Source organism: Suricata suricatta, chromosome 11 (genome assembly GCF_006229205.1).
Source record: "Suricata suricatta isolate VVHF042 chromosome 11, meerkat_22Aug2017_6uvM2_HiC, whole genome shotgun sequence".
NCBI classification, from domain to species: Eukaryota; Metazoa; Chordata; class Mammalia; order Carnivora; family Herpestidae; genus Suricata; species Suricata suricatta.
Window position 1 is genome coordinate 58942168 of NC_043710.1, and position 23823 is coordinate 58965990.

At 39.1% G+C, this 23823-nt stretch overlaps 1 protein-coding gene across 2 annotated transcripts in view; it reads right to left on the reverse strand.

Annotated features, from left to right (window-relative positions):
- Positions 1 to 23823, reverse strand: part of INTS4 (integrator complex subunit 4) — a 111927-nt gene that overhangs the window by 14576 nt on the left and 73528 nt on the right. For both annotated transcript variants that reach the window (XM_029914851.1, XM_029914852.1), the window contains 7 exons: positions 21605 to 21747; positions 18692 to 18807; positions 16156 to 16289; positions 14952 to 15109; positions 7494 to 7587; positions 4820 to 4900; positions 2396 to 2526 (listed from right to left, as the gene is read on the reverse strand). In XM_029914851.1, coding sequence (XP_029770711.1) covers positions 2396 to 2526; positions 4820 to 4900; positions 7494 to 7587; positions 14952 to 15109; positions 16156 to 16289; positions 18692 to 18807; positions 21605 to 21747 — 857 coding nt within the window. The remainder of the gene's footprint in view (positions 1 to 2395; positions 2527 to 4819; positions 4901 to 7493; positions 7588 to 14951; positions 15110 to 16155; positions 16290 to 18691; positions 18808 to 21604; positions 21748 to 23823) is intronic.

Here is a 23823-nt window from a genome sequence, read left to right on the forward strand (position 1 = left end):
AGGATTCTTAAAATAAGAGATACATTATAAAAACATAAGCTGAAACTAAATTTCAAACTATTTAACAGTATTAAGACAATCAAAAATACATTAGAATTTCATCTTGATCTGAGGGGGTCATGATAAAGATAATTGTAAAGTCTATTTAATTTTTTGTGCTGATAAATAAGTTGAATACATTTATTAAAAATATAAGTAAAAATATTATTTACACAACTATTATAAGCTAACCTTTATCAAATGTTTAGTCTGAATAAGTCAGGTGGTATTTTAAGAGCTTAATATATATTAATTCGATAATCCTTATAATAACCCTATGAGGGCAAGCCAGATACTATTATTATCCTAGTTTAACTTAAAGGGATCGAACTGAGGCACAGAAGTCTTAAGTAACTTGTCCAAGGTTACTAGGTTTACAAATGATGGAGTCAAGACCTGAGTCTAAGCAACAAGGAACCACAACCCTCTTCACCACGATCTTCTACCACCTCTCACTTGAAAGGGTTAGAAGTAGGATCAGAACTCGTGCTCGCATCAGCAGCACATATTCTAGAAGTAGGATCAGAACTTTCAAACTCTTGGAAGAAATAAAGAAACAAAGAAAACAACCAATCCAGCAAAAGCAAAGAAAGCAAGAAAGAAAGAAGAGAAAGAAAGAAAAGAAAAAAGAGAAAGAAAGAAAAGAAAGGAAAGAAAGGAAGGAAGGAAGGAAGGAAGGAAGGAAGAAAAGCAGGAATGCACACAAATGGAAAATACAAAATAGTACAGCATAAGTAAAGACCAAATACATTAGAGTCTTTGTACAGGGACATGGAAGAATGAAATACTGTTGGGGAAAACACAGTTTAAAACTGAGAGCGAGGCAAACCGTAAGAGACTCTTAAGTACAGAAAACAAACTGAAGGTTGATGGTGGGGAGAGGGGAACATGGGTGATGGGCATTGAGGAGACACCTGTTGGGATGAGCACTGAGTGTTGTATGGAAGTGATGAATCACGGGAATCTATCCCCAAACTAAGAGCCCACTGTACACACTGTAGGTTAGCCAACTGGACAATAAATTATATATATTAAAAAACAAAAAAAGGAAATACTGTTGAATGAAATTAAAAGAAGTCAAAACACAAAGTATATTAGGATTCCACTTATATTAAATGCACACATTTATAACGTAGATGTGTTTATCTGGCTTGGGAAGAGTCTGCTAACAGTTGCTCTAGAAGGGGCAGATTACCAGGGGACCGTCATTTAATTTGCACTATTTAAATTAAAAAAAAATTTTTTAGTAATCATACATAAACTGGAGAATATATCTATTTTCTTAAATAAAAAAATGTAGATGCCAACACAAGCATCTGTCTTTGCTCAGCTGTGACTGGCAAATAGGAGGGATTTAACATTTGTTAAATGGATGTATGGCTACCTCTAAGATTAAATCACTACCTGATTTTATCAGGTCACTAGACTGAAATAAGTGAAGAAATAAAATACCGGGTCAGAGTGTCCTTTCTGACCGGGTAGTTTTCAGTGCTAACTTCAACACTCCTGTTTCCTTCTCTACTCCACATTCAGACGGACACAATCGCTTGTCTGAGCCTCACAAGTGTCCTCTCCCTGGGAACAAGTTACTACACTGTATCGAATCTACAGGGCCATCACTCTTAAGATGCACCTTTATTTTATGAAACAAGAAACAACAAAAAAAACGCTTTCAAGGGCAAAATCAAAATTTAAAAAATATGAAATCAAAACTTCATTTTTGTGCATTTTAGAACCAATGAAATATGGCAATTCTATTAGAAAGTCTGAGAGTGAGCTCTTACGTACCAACTACTATGTTAAAGGGCTTCTACATGTATTACCCCATGTATTCGTCATAAAAACCCCAGGAGACAGATGCTTTCATCATTCTCTTTTTATAGACAGGGAAACAAGCCACAGAGAGGCTTAAAAAAAACCTGTCCGTAATCAAACAACTAGGAAGTGGAGAGGTCTGGGTTTGAAAAAGTTAGTCTCACTGCACTCCACATTCTCTGAATTTGTCTTTACTGACTAGGAGAGCTCACTAGTCCTTTCAGAAGAGAAAAAAAAAATGGTTCCTGGCACTAAATTCTTAAAGAAATCTAGCAAAGACCATAAAGAATGTCCTCGTTGCCTGATCAAGTCTTAGGCTGTGCTGTAGGCAATGGGGAGTCACTGGAGGGGTTTTCTAGAGATCTAATTTGATCCAAACATAGAACTTGGAATATCTGAGAAAATGAAGAGTTTGCATACTCCTTACCTAATCTTTCATAATATGGTTTTACTTTTCATTAACCTTGGTGAGATCTCTGAATGCATTCGGAAGGGTCTCTGATAGGACCGCGCCCCGCTTTTGGCCAGCCACACATCTTACCCTCGAGTAGTCCGTGCTGTTACTATAAGTTGCAAGGCTTTGGCCTGCAGTCTCATGTGATGGATAATCACCACCTGTTTGTTCTCCACACCACTGTACATGAACTCCATTTTGTAGGTCTCTTCCATGATCTGTAAGGAAAGGTAATTAACGATCAGTAAAAGTATCATTAATGGTCTCAAGAGTAGCACAGAATTCTAAGTGAAAATCTGAACTGAGGTGGTTTTGTTTTGGTTTTTTTTTAAGTAGGCTCCATGCCTAACATGGAGACCAACAAAGGGCTCAAACTCACGACCCTGAGATCGAGACCTGACCTGAGATCGAGTCAGATGCTTGACCAATTGAGCTACCCAGGCACCCCTGAACTGAGTTTTAATATGAACTGAGGTACTTAAGTGCCTATGGTGAGAGAAGTAAGAATAATTTGATAAAAATTAATAGGTGTTGTTAGAAATTACTATCGTATGTCTTATGAAAAGAGAGTAAGTTGTTTTGTCAGTTAAAAAAAAAGGACTTTCAGGGCACCTGGGTGGCTCAGATGGTTAAGCGTCTGACTTGGGCTCAGGCCATGATCAATGGCTCGTGAGTTCGAGCTCTGTGTCAGGCCCTGCGCTGACAGCTCAGAGCCTAGAGCCTGCTTTAGACTCTGTGTCTCCCTCTCTCTCTGCCCTGCCCCTTCGCTCACTTGCGCTCTCTCTCTCTCTCAAATATAAACAAACATTTTAAAAAATTTACTTTCATCTTGTCACAAAGTCATCTTAGTTAATGATGTAAAAATCTTTAATCACTGATATAACTGTAAAGCACTGTTTGTTACCCCTAAACTATGGGTAGAAATGAATAAACTGTGGGAACAAGTGAATAAACACTGTATGGACACCCAACCCCAGGAAAAGCCCTCAAGGATTTGGCATCCGGAACCATGAGCCACACATTAGTCATTCAAACAGACTGTTCTATGGGCCTGGTCTACCGAAGGGAGTCTGGAGAGAGAACAAGTGCAGAAAACAATGTCTGTGACCTCAGCTCACGCCTAGTGCATTACGCTCTTGCTCTGTTCTATCCAAACCAGCTACTCCCAACCAATGAACCTTCTCTCCCCAACCTGTGCTTGCCTTCCTTTGAGGGCTTTGGGGTCAGAGAAAGGACTCTAGACTCTCCCTCAACTAGCAGTAAGACAAGTTAATTACACAGTGCCTCAGTTTCACTATCTGTAAATAGGGAAGAAGTAGCACCAAAGTCATAAAATTTAAAGGATAAAATGGAGCATGGAAAGCACTTAGTACAGTATCTGGCACGTAGCACTGGGATTCCTCTCTCCTCTTTCTTCCAGACTGCTGCTCCCTGGTCCCATCCTTGCCATTCTGGAATGTAGTCATTAGGCTCTATTCCCCTACAATAAGCCACACGGCAGGGCTGAGAGAGTCTGTGTCAGATGAGAGATCAAATAGAATAGTGGAAATAAAACACTGTGGGTGTCAGAAGACACAGGCTCAATTCCCTAATTCTACTACCTATAGCTCTGTGAATGTAACCTTGCTGATCCTTAACTATTTCATCTATAAAATGGACTCAATATTTATTCTTATGTAATGGGATTACTGTGAGTGTTAATTAATTAAAACAGACTTGAAATCACTTAGTGAACTGTACTTTAACAATCACAGTCACCATCTTTAGCTTGCTGCTGGGTCACAATGACCCGGTCATATACCGACTCCCAACCTGGAAGACACGACCCAGAAGAGTTCATTAATCCCAGTGAATGAAGGGAAATTGCTCAAAGCTACAAAGAAATAAACTCAAGGCAAATATAATTCAAAGCTACTTAATGAACTGAGGAGAACATAAGGACCTTTTAACATTCAAGAGATGGTCCAGGCTAAAAATATAAACAACCCCAAAATGGGTTCAGCTACATTTTCAGATGAAAGATTCAGGACAGTATTTACTGCATTTTAGTCAATCTAGAATACAAACTGATAATAATATACTTTTACAACACTAAAGCATCTTAGAAATCATCCAGTTAAAGGGCACCTGGGTAGCTCAGTCAGTTAAGCATCTGGTTCTTGATCTTGACTCAGGTCATAATCTCAGTTCGTGAGACCAAACCCCAAGTCAGGATCTATGCTGGCAGTGTGGAGCCTGCTTGGGATTTTCTGTCTCCCTCTCTCTCTCCCCTGCCCTAGGAGAGAGGGATGGAACAAAGGGAGGAAGGGAAGGAGGGAGGAAGGAAGGAAGCCAGCCAGCCAGTCAGCACTGTGTCCCCCTAATTATACTGTTTCTCATATCACCAACTTCTGTCACAGGCTGGACCTGGGGAGGCCACGAGAGAGGTCACATAAAAGCCTCGGACTCCAACGTAGACAAGACAATTCCTGGATAGAGATCCATCTGAGAAGGAGGTCCTAATACCTTTACCTGTTTTGCTGCTGCTGAGGCCAAATCACTCTGCTTCAAATACAAAGGGGCAGCGACATTCCAAAGCTTTTCTTGCAAGGCCTACACAGACAAATCAGGAGAGAAATGAACAAAGAGATCAAAAAGACTGGCATGTCATTTGAGGATTATGTGTTTGTTTTACTTCGGAAATCTACCACATTAGGACTTCCTCTCATCTGACTCTTTTAAGCTAATAAGCCCTGCCTACTCTAAAGAAAGAAGAAACCAAAGGTTTGAGCTCCTACCCATTCAATCCAATTCCTGGTCAAAGGCCCTACATCCAGAGCAGATCAGATCAGATCAGGGCTTGTAAGCAGAGGGCAGGAGCCATCCAGGTCTCACCCAGATGTGCAAGCAAGCCCGCTCCCAGGCTTCTCACCCCTCCGGTTCCCAGAGCCACTCACTGGACTACCCTGGCTGCCTCCACCCTACTTCCTTGACGGAGGCTCTTCTATTTTGTCCTCTCCTCTGAACAGCCCTACCACCTTACTGACATACCCAAGCTAGAAATCAAGCAGCTTTCCTAGATTCCTCCCTCTCTCCATCTGCGTTCAAATTTTATCCTCCATCTCTCTCCTCTCACCCGAACGGCCCCATCTCTCAACTCTCTTATAAACCTCTGCTGTAGTCCTTATTTTCAGTCCTTCTCACTATAGACATAACTTAATGGCTTTACAGAAAACCTAGACTAACAATTTCCAATAGAAGTATAACACAACCATATATATAATTTTACGTTTTCTAGTAGCCACATTTTTAAAAGTAAAAAGAAACAGTAAAATAAATTTTAACAACATAATTTATTTAACCTAGTATATTTATTGCAATTTCACTATAATGTCAGTATTTTGCATTTATAGCACATCTCAATTTGAACTAACATTTCAAGTAATCAATAGTCACACGTACCTGGTGAGTACCAGTTAGACAGTAGCAGGTCTAAATTATAGATACAGAAATTTTTAAATCACCCAAATCATACTACCCTTGTTTTTGAAAATGCATTTCCAGTCATTTCTTGTATGTATGCTTTTTATATAGCTGTAGTCTAAAAGCAGAATATTGTATGCTTTTTCTGTTTATAACATTACACTGTATTTTGTCATGGTAGATAATTCCTCATAAAGATCATTACTGGCTACAGAATGTACTGTTGAGTAATGTGCCATAATTTACTTAGCTTCTACCATGTTATCAAACATTTGCCTGCCTTTGGTTCTAAGCATTCCCCCTCCCCTCCCCTGCCACTCCACAACACGGAGTGAACAACATAGTTCTATGTTCTTTGTAAAAATATCCTCTTTTCTTTTTCTACCGTAGAAAGCCAGATTCTTTTTAAAGAGCTGCTTGTATTCCTTATAGAGAAAATAAGAAGCCAAGAGAAGTAAGACCGACAATGACACGGCATTCACTATGTATCAAACACTAAGCCCAGGGCTCTCACACACCTTGCTTGTCACCAGTCCTCTCCTAAGTAGAATTATTATTAGCCCTATTACATAGAGGCTTGGGAAAGATTAAAAAAAAAAACTTTGCAAAGTGGCACAGAGAAACTTTTGGGGATACTGGAAATGCTCTATATCCTGACTGTGGTGGTGGTTACACAGGTGTACACATTATACACACCTGAAAGAATCTATCAGGCCAAACAAGAGCTGTTTAAACCCCAACTCATTTCAGTGTACACATCTACTCCACATATACACACACCTGCAAAGCCCTAAGCTCACATACCTTATAATGAGAAGTAATTTCTAACTACTCCATTTATTCTGACTTTAGTCAAATATCATAATCACTTTAGGGATGCCTAAGTGGCTCAGTCAGTTGAGTATCCAACTCTTAATTTCCACTCAGGTCATGATCTCACATTCGTGAGTTCAAGCCCCACATTGGGCTCTTGCTTCCAGTGTGAAGTCTGCTTGGGATTCTCTCCCTGCCCCTCTCCCACTCATGCTCCTTCTCTCTTAAAATAAACTTTAAAAAAAACCTTAAAAAATATAATAATCACTTTAAAGACTAAGATGTTTGGAACTAAAGCCAAAATAAAGGCTTATCAAGTGAGAACGGGTCCCCTAAATCTTAAACCTAAATTTAGAGCAGAGCCCTACTGCAGAAGCTGAAAGCTACTGAACTAACAGAACACATTTCCAACTCAGCAAACTGAAACAGCTTTTGGTTACCAACTTTGTGTGTGTATATATAAAATCTGACTACCTAATATGGAGCGCCAGCAAGGTGATCATTTTAAAAGCAATGAAATCAACCTTTGACTAGTAAGACTTGGACAAAGTAAAACTGGCATCTTAAGAAAATAATACAAAAGTTCTATGCTAATCAAATTATAAAAACAATTTAAAGTCCATATGATTCTAATGACAAGGATTATCCGATCTACTATAATTATATAATGATAAAAGAATACTTCCAAATTAAAAACATTTAAATTTCCACAGGAGTTAACAATTCTTTAATTAGAGACAAATATAATTACACTGCCAAGTAAATAATTTCTCCATTGCTAAGCAGCTGCATGAGACTGTACATTTTTCCATTAATGGCCTAAAAGAACTGCTGAATCCATTAAAGTACATTCTTATGCACTTTATGCACATTATAAGCACAATCACAAACAAAATGGATCCAAACCCACCTTGATGAGAAGAAGCTGACACCGAAGATAGGTAGCAGAGAAGTCAGCGACTCCTGCTAATTCAGACTGGAGTTCTCCAAGTCTCTGCAGATCCCTGTAGTAAATAAAACCCCAAGCCACACACTGGGTAATGACTTCGATATAAAGATCACATCAAAAGCACTTTACCATTTTATACCTAGTAAATAATGGGTCACAAGTTTTTTTTCAAAGACTTTATTTCTTTTTAAGTAATCTTTACACCTATTGTGGGGCTCGAACTCCCAATCCTGAAATCAAGAATCATGCACTCTACTAAGTCAGCAAGGTGCCCCATAATGACAGAATCCAATGCCTGAGTGGTTATAATGAAACTGGTTCACTCATGCTTTGATAGCAGTTTAAGCAAATGTAATTCTTTTGGAAAGTAACACTGTACTATGTTATAAAAGTCACACATATGGTCAAATATTTTGATCAGTAGCTTTATGCTGAGAAATGATTCTATGGGAAATATTCAACACCTAGTGCTCAGAAATGAGCACTAGGTGTTGTATGTAAGTGGTGAATCATGGAATTCTACTCCTGAAACCAATACTGAACAGTATGTTAACTAAAATTTAAATTTAAAAAAATGCTTAAAAAAAAAAGAAATGCTTTATATCCCACAACATTCAGTCCTATACAGACTATTATAGTGGAATATTCTACAGACATTAAAATATAAAATGGTAATAAGGAGTATGATCTCAACTATGTAAAAACTATGTGTAGAAGAAAAGTACAGCAAAGTGGTTTGCTGGATAGAGGTATTAGGGTACCTTTTGTGCCTTCTCCCAACTCTGCTTTGTTTACTATATAATACATGAGTATTTTTTAGGTCATCAGGGAAAAAATATATTTTTTTAAGATATCGTAGTAGACTTTGTTGCCTCCCTACCCATTTAGCCATTCTGTACTTCTTCCTCACTAACTGAACTCTGATTTTATTTAAGGGAAGGTGTCCTCGAACCCAGTTCCATGTAGATTCTTATTGAACTAAGCCAATTAGTATATGTTATCTCCTTTGTTTTGTGACCTAAGCGGGCCCTGTCGGTCCTAATGGAAGGAGGTATATTCCATGCTTGGAGCAGGTCTGATAGTGTCTCTGTCTGTCTGTCTGTCTGTCCCTACCTCTAACATGCACTCGAGTGAACAAGTGCACTGACCGTCCTGACTGCCACTGGCAGCCATACTGTGACTCTAAAAGAAAAAAGCCTCGGGATAAAGCAAATGCTGAGGACAAGAAAAATCCAAAGAGACAAAAGAACTGGGTCTTCAGTGATATAGATGAACTACCTGACCATACCATACTTAGGACTGCCTCTGATTTTCTAATTGCATGAGGAAATAAAAAGCCACTGTAAGCTAGTTTGAAATGAGGGCGCCAGATACCCAAAACTAAAAGTATCCTAACCGGATATAGGTATAGACAAAATGATTGCAAAAATATAAAACAGAGCTGCCTGTGGACAAGAAAACAGAGTAGCATACACAGACAAATTGTGTGAGGGCTGGAATTAGGGATTTCAAATTTTTAGTCTGTTGAATAGACAATACATACCAAGCTACAGAATTAAACCAATATAGAATTCAAAAGAGACTACAGGACATGAAATTAAGTTGGTCCACCATCCTATCCCAATGCACCGCTCACCAGTACACCTTTCTCCGAGGCAACCACCATTGCCAGTCTCTTTTACATTCTTCTGGGGATACACTATACATCTACAAAAAACACTGTTTTGTTTTTGCTGGGGGAGAGAGGTGTGTGTGTGTGTGTGTGTGTGTGTGTGTGTGTGTGTGTGTGTGTGACCTAATAATCCATCTCAGAAAGCATTCATGGAAAGCTGTCTTATTTAATGGCAACATCAAAATTTCATATAGAAATGATAGCTGTGGAAAACCTCAAGATTTGTGTCACAAGGAAAGTGCAATGGCAGGGTTGGCATAAAGTTGCACAATTTAAAGTTTACATAAAGTTTTACAATAGTCTGTACAAAACTGTCCATTGGAGTAAGCCCTTCCCTCGAATCTCATGCAACTTAAAAAAACATTTATTTATTTTAATGTTTATTTACTTTTGAGAAAGAGAGAGAACAGGGGAGGGGCAAAGAGAAAGGGAGACAGAGGATCTGAAGTGGGCTCTGCACTGTCAGCACAGAGCCTGAAGCGGGTCTGGAATTCACAAACTGTAAGATCATGACCTGAGCAGAAGACAGATGCTTAACCGACTGAGCCACCCAGGTGCCCCTCATGCAACTTTTTAATATCTAATGCTGCCTCCTAAGGACCTTGATATCAGGAAGGAGATGCTCAGAAAAGGATACAGAATGAATTCTTCCCAAAGTGACTCAAGAAATTAGGGCCGGTGGCTTATAGATCATCTCTTGTGAGTTTTGGCGGCTGGAGTAGGTTCTGGAGTCCACGCAGGTGCCGGAATCCAGCACAATTAAAGGCAAAACCCAATACTAGTGACCCACACCTGTGAAATGTTACTTTGGTGGCCAGCTGGTCCCTCTCTTTTACATCTCTAATTTCTCTCTTGCAAAGACAGCCCTGAAGCACTGTATTTCTGAAACGTTTCCTCTCCAGGAAGATTCTGCCTTCTGTTAACAATTATAGAGAACACTGACCAGCTGACTAGACATTAGCTGACGGCTGCCAGGTGTTAAGCTATTTTACAGCCCCTGCACTGCCGCAATTGTTCTCAGTTGCACAGAACAAGATGTAACCCAAACAACCATGGGAAATCCGAACTACTGTACAAGCAAAAAAAGAAACATGCTAGCCCTGGACAAAATGCCCTTATCCTACTGTTTCCTCTCTGTAACTATCTATGCCTACAATCCGCAGGAAGCCTATGTTTAAACATCTATCAGGAAACTATGAACTCTTTAATGAGACAGGTACAAAGAGCACCTTCTATGATACTATATAGGTGTGCTAGGTGTTTCCTTACTTGAGCCCATTTAATCCTGACAATGCAAATTGCAATTAATCCTATTTCACTGAGAGTGAAAGGGAAGATCAGAGTTTAAGCAGTTTGTACAAGGTTACAAGACTAATAAGTAGCAAAAACAGGCCTTGAACTCAGGTCTGTCTGAATTCCACAAATCTTTTTTTAGTAAACCATATTATATTTCACTTATTTATTTAATATTAAAGTCTTTTTATGTATTATGTTTATTTTTGAGAGCGAGAGCAGGGAAGAGGCAGAGAGAAAGGGGGACAGAGTGTCTGAAGTGGGCTCAGTGCTGACAGTAGACAGTCCAATGTGGGGCTTGAACTCACAAACCACAAGATCATGACGTAAGCCTAAGTCAGATACTTAACTGACTAAGCCACCCAGGCACAGTAAAGTCTTCTCATTTATTTACGAAGTACATCAAATGCAGATGACACTAAAATGGATTTAAAATCAGATGCATATTAAGTCACATTTCTACAAATGTGATTTGGGAGAGCAAAAGTGCCCCTCCCAGGAATACAATCTTTAACAATCCTTAGTCCACATGTGGCCACTAAGTAGCATTTATAAAGTTTGGACTGGATTTACTTACAAAGTATCAAGATCTTGTCTACTGTCAGAAGAGCCACAATTTAAATTTTAAAACATTTCATAAATGACTATTATCTGTGTAACTGCTATTCTCAAAATACTTTGCACAGATCATGATAATAATCTTCACACAGTCCTATGAGCAGGAACCTTCAATTACAGATGAGTGTTGAGGCCCAAGATCATGAACCTAGGAAATGAGAAAAACTAAGGCTTCAACCAACTTTGGATTTTAAATCTCATTATCCAGGGGGCGCCTGGGTGGCTCAGTCGGTTGAGCATCTGGCTTCAGCTCAGGTCATGATCTCACGGCTCATGAGTTCAAGCCCCACATAGGGCTCTGTGTTGACATCTTAGAGCCTGGAAGCCTGCTTTGAATTCTGTGTCTCCCTCTCTCTCTGCTCCTCTCTCTCTCTTGTGCTCTGTCTCTCTCTCTCTCATCAAAAAAAATAAATAAATAAAATAAATAAATAAATAAATAAGACAATTTTAAATCTCATCATCCTAGGTGCTTTTGTGTCCTATAAACTGTTAAGCAGAAACAGAGCAGTGTGACCAGATGGAAGGGCTAGAAAGACCTATGTTCTAGTCCAGGACTTTGATTTTGTCTGTCCTGCAGAATCTTCTCCATTCTTCACTTGATGAACTTCTATTCATTCTTCAGGTAACTGCTTAGCCATCCAGGGAGGGGTTAGGTGCCTCCCGTCTGTTAACCAAGAGAACCCTGTACTCCCCCTTTAATGGGCATGCAAAACACAATATTGCATTTCTTATTTACCTATTTCCCCAGCCAGGTTGTAAGATCCTTTGCAGCAGAGACTATTTTGTTTACTACGCACTTGACAGACAGTAGCTCTTGTTATGATCAAGGACAGCAGAGCCTTACCAAACAACAAATCCATAAATCTGGAGATGAGATATGGCCAGAAGGAAATGCCATCTATAACAATCTTACAAGTCTTCATTCCTGGGGCACCTGGGTGGCTCAGCTGGATAAGCCTCCAACTCTGGGTTTCAGCTCAGATCATGACCTCACAGTCTATGGGTTGGAGCTCTGTGTCGCATTCCAGCCTTGTCGGGTTCCTGCTGATGGTGCAAAGCCTGCTTGGGATTCTGTGTCTCCCTCTCTCCTCTGCCCCTTCCCCACTCTATCTCAAAAACAAATAAGCTTCAAAAATAAAATCTTCATTCCTTCTTAAGTGATCACAACCACAGTTTTTAACAAATATTTATTTAGCTCCTATACAATACCCAAGGTACAATGAAGACAAAATAGTTATATTAAATTCTACAAACAAACAAATCATTTCCCATGGCCCTAACTGAACTAGAGCACACGTTCTATCAATGAGATTCAGTCAGATTAAATACGTGCTGGGGCGCCTGGTGGCTCAGTGGGTTAAGCCTCCGACTTCGGCTCAGGTCATGATCTCACGGTTCGTGGGTTCAAGCCCCACGTTGGGCTCTGTGCTGACAGCTCAGAGCCTGGAGCCTGCTTCAGAGTCTGTGTCTCCCTCTCTCTCTCTCTGCCCCTCCTGGACTCATGTTCTGTTTCTCTCTGTCTCAATAATAAATAAACATTTAAAAAGTTTTTTAAGAAGATTAAATGGGTGCTTGGATTACAATGAAGAGGATGGGGTGCATACGACGGTGAAGTTTGTTTCAACGAATACTAACAAATAAGTGATCAGAGTCTAATCAGAGAAACTTCTGTATGAAACTCTAACATTTCACTTTGCAAAAACTACCAAAAATGTAAGTTCTGCAGAACCCTAGGGGTCGGCTGATCTAACAGGAATTACCTTCATTGCTGCATATCACAAAGCATCAAGTTTTGTGTTTTTTTGTTCTTTAATTAAAAAAATTTTTTTAATATTTATTTTTGAAAATGAGAGAGACAAAGCACAAGTGAGGGAAGGGCAGAGAGAGAGGGAGACACAGAATTCAAAGCAGGTTCAAGGCTCTCAGCTGATAGCAGAGCACAAAGCAGGCCTCAAATCCACGAACCACAAGATCATGACCTGAGCTGAAGTTGGACACTTAATCAAATGAGTCACCCAGGTGCCCCTTAATGTTTATTTTTGAGAGTGCGGAGAGGCAGAGAAAGGGGAGGAGACACAGAATCTGAAGCAGACTCCAGGTTCTGAACTAGAAGTACAAAGCCCAATGTGGGGCTCAAACACCTGGATGGCAAGATCATGACCTAAGCTGAAATCGGATGCTTAACGAAATGAGCCACCCAGACATTCCACAAAGCATCAATTTTAAAGTCAAACAAAACTAGATTCAAATCTCAGTTTTGCAACTTTCTAACAAACTGCTTCTTCACCTCCCCAAATCTTCATTTCTTCTCTGTGTAATGGTAACAATATCTAACCGCAGTAATATTTGTAAAACAGAGTGGATCATCAATAACTACTATGCCATCTGCTTTCCTTTCCGGAGAGCTCACCATCCTGGCCACCCTCCTCAAATGCACTCAAGTTAGGAACAGTGCCCAGGCCCAACCACAGCACTACCACAGTCGCCCCACAGCCTGCAGCCCAGCAGGACTCTCCCCAGAACATGCAGGCAACTCAGATCAACAGGTGTTTACTGAGTACCCAAGAGCCAGCACTGCAGCTGATGAACAAATTAGCTTGCTTTTAAGCATTCCGTACTTGTTTTAGTGCCAACAGGATAAAAACTGTCAAGAACAAAACCTAAATGTTTATTTAGGCGGGGCTGAGTCAGAAAGCAGAGCTTATTTTCCTGGGCTCAGGGCCAACAACTTCAGATAGCGGCCTTTAAAACTAATCATTCTGTTAAGAAAGCAGAGGAAAAAAAATGTGATAGAGGCATCACTTCAGGGTCAGCAAACGTTTTCTGTAAAGGGTCAGATAGTAAATATTTTAAGCTTTGTAGGCCATACAATGTCTATGGTTCTACTCAAACGGACACAAACCTTATTTACAAAAACCAATGGATATTGCTTTTGCTAAGGGCAAATGGATTTCAATCTTTGTTATCATTCAGGACGTCCTAATAAGGTCTGGCAGAGTCTGCTGCTTGTTCTCCAGGATCTTCCCCTTCTTCCTAACTCTGAGAGCCACCAAATGTTAACAAAGCACTGGTCAGCCAGAATAAAGACTACATTTCCTAGCTCCTAGCAGCTACAGATGGCCATGTAACTTAACTTCTGGTCAGCAGGATGCAAGTAAAATTAGAACACACAAGTTTGGGGAAGCGTCTTTAAAAGGAGGTGGGGAGGGTCATGGGGGTGGCTCAGTCAGTTGAGTGTCCAACTCTTGATTTTGGCTCAGGTCAGGATCCTATGATCATGGAATCGAGCTCTGTGTTGGGCTGTGCACTGAGCATGGAGCTTGCTTGAGATTTTCTCTCCTGCTCCTGTGCTCCTTCCCTCCCTCCCTCCCTCTCTCTCTCTCATATATATATATATATATATATATATGAGGGGGTAGGGTTATATATGATGCCTTTCTCCTGCTCTTTCCTTTTCCTGCAGCTTGGAGTACAGAGGGGATAGTTCAGAGTTTGGGTCTTTAGGCAGAGACCACTTGATACAGAAGATGGAGAAAAAATGTACCTAGAACCCTGATAACCATCTCAGCTCTGCCTTGCCTACAAACAAGAATTAACCTTTCCTTTGGTTTAAGTCACTGCTACCTTACATTTTCTGTCACTTATCCTAACTAATATACAAGGAAAGAAAAATTAAAAACAGCTTCCTTTTAACCCTTTCGAGTTTTGCACTTAATCATCAATCTGGTCATGAACATAAAGAGGTTATCTATGAAATATGCTCAAAGTCCAATCTAACAGTGCTCAGGTATGCTGAACCTAACAACAGTATTAACTCTGTCAAAGGATCATCTCACCTGATGGTGAGCTCCAGCAGCTCCTGGGCTCCCTGAGGGTCCAGGTGCTGAAGACTGTACACCCTTTCAAGGCTCTGCTGCAGGAACTGATGGGAAGGGTCCTCGTGAGGTGTGATATTGGCAGAAAGAGTCGATGACACCAGTTTTCTACCTGGTAACTAAGCAAACAGAGTGGTGTTATAGTGCCATCAAGTTCTGTGGCTCAGCTTCTGGTAAGACATAGGAACAAGGAAAAGAAAACGTGAGTCAAATACAGGAAAGGAAAAACAGGTGAGGTAGCTCTGTAAACCACCTTTCTCACATTCCTTAGCTTCAGTGCGAGAAAAAGAAAGAGAGAAAGAAAATGAATATGATCTATACAATATAGCCACAAGCAGCAAGGAAAAAAAGAAAGAATGGTAGAATATTATTTTCTATTACTAACTGAAATAAACGGGCTAACCACAGAAATAGGACTAAAAAATCAGTCCGTTGTCACATTTATTTTTAAAATTCATTTGATCTTTCACTTCCCAGGGAAATGAGCATTTATTTCTAAATAAATTTATATAGCTTGCTTTAAAAATGTTTTATATGATGGTAACTGTAATTCTTGTTCTTACTGCTAGTCACCGTTCAAGAAAGGGGCGGGGAGAGCAAAAAAGGATTTCACTTTTAATTTTGCAACTTAGAGACAGTTTAGATTTTCTAACCATTACATATATTATTCGAAATAAAGTCATTTAGAGTCACCGAAATAGGGATGAGTTAACACAAATCAAGAGCTCAGAAAAGAGCCTGCACACAGTTACCATTCAATAATTATTTGCCATTATTATTGTTATGGTTAATTTAAAAAATTTTCATTCTGTAACTCTAGGTTTAAAAAAAGGTTATTAAAAACATACTTGTTGAGAATTACAGTTTCATGTAATTGTTAAAATGTTACACAATCTAATCCTTGATCTAAAATGTACTCTTCAAGATGCCTGTTTCTTGCGTAACATAACATGATCAATAACTCAGGGACATTTAGAATATGAATCTTCTTAAAAAGGTACAGAAGCCCAAGTACAAAACAGTGGGAGAGAGCCCAGGAAAGAGAATGAATGAACGAATAGGTTTTCAGAGAAAATACAGCCTGAAAGCAGACTATATTTGACAACCACAAAGGACAAAAAAATAAAAAAACCAAAAATAATGACAAAAGCTATTTTCAACTTACCCTTAAGGCAGGAACAAGATGAGAAAGACTGTCTCGGAGGTAGGCATAGTGCCTGAAGGTATGATCTGAGAATAATGCTGGCATTGTTGGACAGGTTTTAGCAGCATTAAAAATAAGAACCAAAACTGCAATGTCTAATGCATGAGTGGGTTAAGGAAACCTGGAGGTATAAAAGGTTGAGCTCCGCCAAAATCCGGTGTCCCCATTTCCTGTTCCCAAAAGTCCAATTAAATGACAATTTTCTAACAAATAAATGCAAATTCAAACAAAGAGATACATTACCCAACTCCAAATCACCCCAATTACCAAAGGTTTTTTAAAATAATGCCTGAGGCTGCTGAGAATACTAACAAATAGAAACTTCTGGTACATGGACCACTAAGGTACATTCTGGCACAATCCCTTTGGATAATAATTTGGCACTAGACAGTAAAAGCCTTTCGAATGTTGAGTAATTCTGTATCTCAAATTTTATTCTAAGTAAATAATCATGTTGTACAGAATCATTTATAATAGCAAATAATCAGAAACAACTTAAGTGTCCCAAAGCAGGAGAATGACTCTACACCTTGTGTTTCAACTACTTGATGGAGTATTATGCAATCATTAAAAATTATATTTATGGGGGTACTTGGGTGGCTGTCTGTTAGGCATTCGACTCTTGATTTCAGCTCAGGTCATGACCTCACAGTTCGGGAGTTTGGGCCGCATGTCAGGCTCACGCTAACAGCCAGGAGCCTGCTTGGGATGCTCTCTCTTTTTTTCTTTTTCTCTTTCTCTCTCTCTCTCCCTGCCCACCCCCCCCCCCAACTTGCACTCTCCCAAAAATAAACTTAAAAAAAAATTGTATTTATGCAGAATGTATAAATTCTTCTGTATCACAAGCATTTTCCACATAAGTGGAAAAAAAGCAGGCTCTAACGTAGAGGATATGATAGTAGCTATTTATTATCAGACATTTGATGATGAGATAAACTATCTAAAAAATAACACCAAAATCCCAACCAACCCCAAGGCTTAAAAAAGGAAGAAAGAAATACACTAAAATACTAATGGTCGATTATTTTGACTAGCATAACTTTGGTTGAGTATGAAGTTTCTTCTTTCAAGTTTGTGGATTTTTTCCTCTGCATATTAATTTTATACCAAAGGGAAAATCAGAAATTAAAAGATAAACATAGTTTCTAATATTCTGTATATATCTTGTATGTATGCCTGCCATTTGCCTAACTAATATCCATTCTTCCTTGCTAACAGAATACTCCTTTTATTCCAAATATCCTCTAGCTTTCTGCTCAGAACCTGGGCCTGACAACTGGAGCTCTGGCAGCACCGTTGGACAACTGAAAATGGCAGAAGAGAAAGACAGAAGCAGCGCTAGGATAACTAAGATAATGTAGAGCTGCTACTCCATCCAGCACTAGACTGTTTGTCTCCAGATTTCTTTTACCTGAAGAAAAGTAAAGATTGTAACTTGTTTAAGCTACACTTAGGGGCAATCTCTTTTACTTACAGCCAAACGTATTTCCTAAATAACACAATCTTCCAACTATGCAGGAAAGTATCTTAACATAACAGGTTTCCAAAAATGTTTAATGTTGCACTTCAATACATCATGTGCAATTTGTAGCCATAAGCCCCATTGTGAGCTGAATTTCAAACAGCTATAGTATTGCATCTTTAGAGGTAAGGTCTGGGATGTGCCTTTCTCAGGGTAACACAAAGTCATGCATTGTTTAACATCAATTAAACAGATTGTTAAAAATGTCTCCAAATGCACTGTTAAAATAAACAGAATTAAGAGAGAATACAATGGTCAACTTACAAAAGCACTTACTTGGCTGATCTCTGTCTCCATAAATACCCCCAAACCTCACCAAGAATCTGCTATAGAGGGAAAAGAACCCTCTATAGGGTGTGGATGCACCAATGTAAAGGTATTCCCATTACTGGGAAATAACTGCATGACACGCTGCCCCTGGCTATCACGAACCCACGGAACTTGTATCAGAGGCAAAGGAATCCTGCAGCCTTGCTCAACCCATGCCCTTCTCAGGCTGCAGATTAAGTTAAACATGGAGTAACACAAGGGGAAAGTTCATAGGTTTTAAAACCAAAGACATTTGGCTTTGAATCCCACATTCCCTGCTGGGAGAGTCATTTAGACTCTCTAACCCTCAGTCTCCTCATCTGTAAACTGGGAATAATACCTTCTCCTAGGGGTGTTTGGAAGATCAGTAGTACATGTATAAGGTATGAAACAGTGTGTGGAATATAGTAGGGGTTCAAGAAATGGTAAATAAATACATAATTATTATTGTAGTAGTAGTAATAGTAGTAGCAAATAGCAAATGTGAATTACTGTGAAAACATGAATGAAAGCTAAGAATAACTATCAGGCTCCCTCAGGATATAATCTTACCTAAAAGATATGAAAAACATTAAACTTGGACCCCCACCCCAAGCTACATTGCAGAAAAAGAAGCTGAAACACCCCCACTACAGTGGCAGAGCCTGTCCTAAGTACGGAGGATACAAGCTGGATCATCCATGTCGGGCTCAGCTGTGTCAAAGAACGGATGGGTGCTCAGGAGCTCCGGCACCAAGGGAAGCACCAGGGTTGGATGCCGACTTCCAAGAAACTTCAAGCATCTGAAACAAACAAAATGAGAGCTCATCTTAATAACTTAATAAAACGCTTTAAAAAGTTCTGGGGATTGGCATCAGAAAACCGGGTTTGGAATTGCAAATTCCCAACCATCTACTTTTGCTACCTCTATGACCTCAGATAAGTCATTCAGTTATTCTGGAACCCAGTTAATTCATCTAAGAAAATTGCTATTATGAAAACTAAAGGGCTAGTATGGCCTAAATTACCGCTGGTTATTTAGCCATCAGCCATTTTCCTCACCTTCCTTGCCAAGAAAACCCTGACTTTCCTCAGGTATCAGGTAGGTGCTCAAAGAAGGCAGGCCAGCCAAGGGCTCAACCACCATTGGTCTAAACTCATCATGGCGATCCCACTCCCATTTTCCAGTGGCTGTTTTGCAGGTAGTAAAGTAACCTGTTTCTGGTCAAAGGAGCAAGAAGGGAAGTCTGGTTGGGATTTTCTCAGGAATGTTCTGCTAACCAAATAAAAAGAGAACTGCATGAGAACGCATACCTTTTCCTTTGTGCCTTAAGACACTATCTTATGAGGCAGCCATCTTGCAACTAATGAGAAGAAAGCCAAGGGAACAGCAGAGAAATCAACCAGAGGACTAACCCTGTTAAGCTGCTGAACGACCAATCCTGAAACCAACTTTCTAACTTGTCATGCCAAAAAATTAGACCTTATTGTTTAAGCCACTTTTAATCAGATTTTCTATTATAAAAATGCAAAAGCATTCTAACTGATATCCTGGGTGAAGTTCTGAAATCAGAAGAGACCTGATCTGAATCATGAAATTTAATAACTGTGTGGCCTTCGGTGGATAAGTTTCTTACTACAAAATGGGATTAAAAATCATTACTTCATTCAGTTGCTGTAAGGATTAAATGAGATAATGACTAAAAAGTACTTAGCAAAGTGTCACATAGTAAGAACTCAATTAGCTATGATTAAGTAGCTATAGTTAACTATTAAGACTACAAGAAAACCCTCTAGAAGCTATAAAGAATTACATATGCCCTGGTAATTAGGCATTTTTATTATTTTTTTTATGTTCTGGTTTAGAAGGTAGGCTGAATTGAAAGGAAATATCAATCTTTGTTTCTATTCTTGTGGAGTTTATGACCCAGCTAGGACAAAGATGACAAATACTACAAGTTAATGAACTGCCAAGTGAATGATACTCTGCTTTCTACCTGTCAAAGGTAGAAGAGATCATCAGGAGAGAGAAGGTTTCACATAGGAGATGGGACTTCACCAGGCACTGAAGACTAGGCAGACTGGCAATAGAGAGAAAACAAACACCATGAACAAATTCATGGATATATGGAGTGTGATATGTCACCCATTTCAAATACTTGATGTTTTTAGGAAAGTACTTTTCCCTAGTTCTGCTTGTTCTCCTATGTGGAAAGAACTTAATGCACTAATTTCCTGAACTCTCTCAACCTTTTCTCACTGTGTTTTAGGGGACATTGTAAATTTTATAGTTTGGGCTCCAGGTACCACTCCTTTATTTGATTTCCTATTCTATTTGGATCCCCCAAGCGCCTGGGCCTCTCTAAAACTGAACTTCAACTCTGACTTGTAACATTTTTTCTGTTTCATCCACTATCCCATCTACATGTTTCCTACTTCTCACCCTTCCTGGTATTTGAAGGCTAGGTCCCTGAGTTGAATCTGTTCTTAAATCTCCACAGCACCTAACACAGTGACTGGATTATATAAATAGAATAAACTACCTTCTTCAACACTTTCATTTATCTATCTTTAAAAATGTCTTTAAAACATGCCACAGTGACTATTACTTTACTCTTTTATCACATTCTTTTTTGATATTCCTAAGTAAAGCCACCATTCTTGGAAAGAGATGAAAACTCAAATGATAATGAACAGGTAACTTAAAAATCTTTTGGAGCACTATAAAAGGTGAAAGAGCTTTCTGTCTACAGTTGCCCAATAAAGACAGTCTTATATAAATATTCTGGTCAATAACTCCATACCTTATGTTAAGGCAAGTTCTGTGTCTCCACAGAACTACATATACTGATACAGGTGCTTTTCCCCATGACAACACCCACACCCCCAAGTGACTAGCGTTCCTTAAGACTCCTCTGGTATCTCCAGTTTTTAATATATCTTACAAATACCTGATCTGACCCAGTTTTTCTATTCTTAGTAACAAATTTTTCTGAAAAATCAATAAATCATTCCATTAAAGTGATCTCATCACATAAGCTCACTTAAATATGTGGGGCACAATAACATACATTTTATAATAAACGTATGCAAGTAGTTCTTCAAACAGCAATTCATGAACAATGTTAACTTTGACTCTAGTCAGTAATGGTAGAGGTAACCAAGGGAAAAATGATAGTGATTTTCCATCTGTAGACAAAGTGCCAAGTCCTGCATCAAATCTCTATAATTATGACTGTGATCCTGTACAAAATGCAAAGTAGACAAAAAGGTAAGTACACTATCTAGGAGAAAAAGGAATCTAACAACTCACCCCTGTACCTCTAACACTTACCATGGGGCCTGGCACATAGTAAGTATATGGTCACAGGCACATATTATCTGCTAGGTAGATGGATGGACAAAAATATAAATAATCTAAAATGTGATGTTCAATTTTGGAATCAGACTTGAGTGTTCAGTTAAGTTGAATCAGGTTTCTAAATTGAAGGCAAAATTGAGAGCCACACCCTCAATCTATGAGGAGCCACTGAATAATGTCAATACTGCACATTTACCACATTATTGGACTCAGTGAACAAATGAGCAAAAAGTCCTTACTTCCATATGGAGTCCCTATCGGTGGGGTACTTGGTTAGATTTTTCAGCAGCTCCACCAGTGCAAGATGAATCCCTTCTTTGGTTGAAACATTAGTACAGCATAAAAGTTCATGAAGAGCCTCTCGAATATCTCTGGATGAATCCTTTAAAAAAAGATCATAATAAAGTAGTCACTGTGGATTAGTTATTATGGGAGCGTGTACAAGTTACAATGGAACGACAGGGTAAAGAGTCTCTCAGTTTTCTGGGAGGGGAGGAGCTAGCAGTTGAGAAGACAGAAGAGGTAATGAACTGAGATCTGAAGAATTAATTCATTCACTGGTTCATTCATTCATATAAACTCAACATTTACTGAACATTTACTAGTCAGACATTTATCAAACACCTACTATGTACACCAAGTACTAGGGATATGACATCAACTGAAATCAAATCTCTGCTTTCAGGAGCTTCATTCTAGTGAAAAGACAAAAATAAATAACTATATAGGTCAGATAGTGGTAAGTATTCTGGTGAAACTATAAAGCAAGTTCAAGGTAAGAATACTCAGATAGGTGGGGTATTTTACATAGGATAATGAAAGGCAGAAGCAAACATAAAGACCATGAAGTGGAAGCATGTTTGAAAAATAGCAAGGAAGCCCATATGGCTAGAGTACAGTAAAAAAAAGAGAGGAGTACAAGATGATGTTAGAGAAATGGCCTCTTCCATCCCCAACAGCTCACTAAAATGATTGGAAAAGGTCACCAACAACTTCCTCATGCTTAAAAAAAATGTATACATAAAAAATGTACATAATTTCTTAGTTCTTCAAAACTTTTTAATGTAGACAATTTGAAACATATACAAAAGTAGACATAATAAATCCCTCAGTTTCAACAATTAATTCATAGCAATACTGTTACATCTATACCTTTATCTACTCCTCCCAAATAGGCTGTTTTGAAGTCAGAGAAATCATATTATTTCATTTGTACACATTTCCATAAACATCTTTAAGTGATTCCTTAATGTATTAATTTATTTTATATTAGAGAGAGAGAGCGCACGCGCATGCATGTGCATGAGCTTGGGAGAGGGGCAAAAGTAGACAGGAAGAGAATCTTAAGCAGGCTCCATACTCAGAGCAGAGCCTGACATGGGGGTCGATTCCACGACCCTGAGATCATGACCTAAGCCAAAATCAAGAGTAGGATAAAAACAGAGAGGGAGGCAGACCATAAGAGACACTTAAATACAGAGAACAAACTGAGAGTTGCTGGAAGGGAGATTAGTGGGCAGATGGGCAAAATGTGTGATAGGCATTAATGAGGGCACTTGTGGGGATGAGCACTGAGTGTTACAGGTAAGTGATGAATCAATGAATAATGAATCAATTCATAAAACCAATACTACACTGAATGTTAACTAACCTGAGTTAAAAAAAAAAAAAAGAGTCCAATGCTCAAATGACTGAGCCACCCAGGTGCCTTGATTCCTCACCTTAAAAAAACCACAAAACCAATATCATGCCTAAAAATCTAATAATTCTTTAATATCAAATATCCAGCCAAAACTCAAATTTCTCTGACTTAAAAAGTATGTTTCTTTTGGTCAGGATTCAACTAAAGTCCACATATAACAATTGGGTAACATGTGCCTTAAGCATCTTTTTTTATTTTTAACTTTTTTTATTTTATATTTGAGAGAAAGAAAGAGAGAGCACATATGAGCAGTGGGGAGCAGAGAGAGAGGGAGCCCTAGAATCCAAATCTGGCTCCAGGCTCTGATCTGTCAGCGCAGAGCCCAATGAGGAGCTTGAACTCAGGAGCAGGGAGGTCATAACCTGAGCCAAAGGACTGACCCAGTAGGTGCCCCATTAAGCATCTTTTAATATGTAAAATATCTCACATTCCCCCCCCCCCATAATTTCTTCCCTCTATATCCCCGTGATGGTAGTTACATTTAGAGGCTTGATCAGATTCACGTAATTTTTCTTAGAAGACCACTTAATGGGTGGTACAGTGTGCTTCCCTCTGTGATGTTAGTAACCACTGGTAATCACTGCCTTGATTACTAATTCACTGTAGTTGTAAAACAATGATGTACAAATGCTATCATTCTTCTTTATTTATTAACTGGAAAACTACTATAAAGAGAAACATCCCAGGTGCCCTGGTGGTTCAGTCAGTTAAGCATCCAACTTCAGCTCAGGTCATGATCTCGTGGTTCGTGAGTTC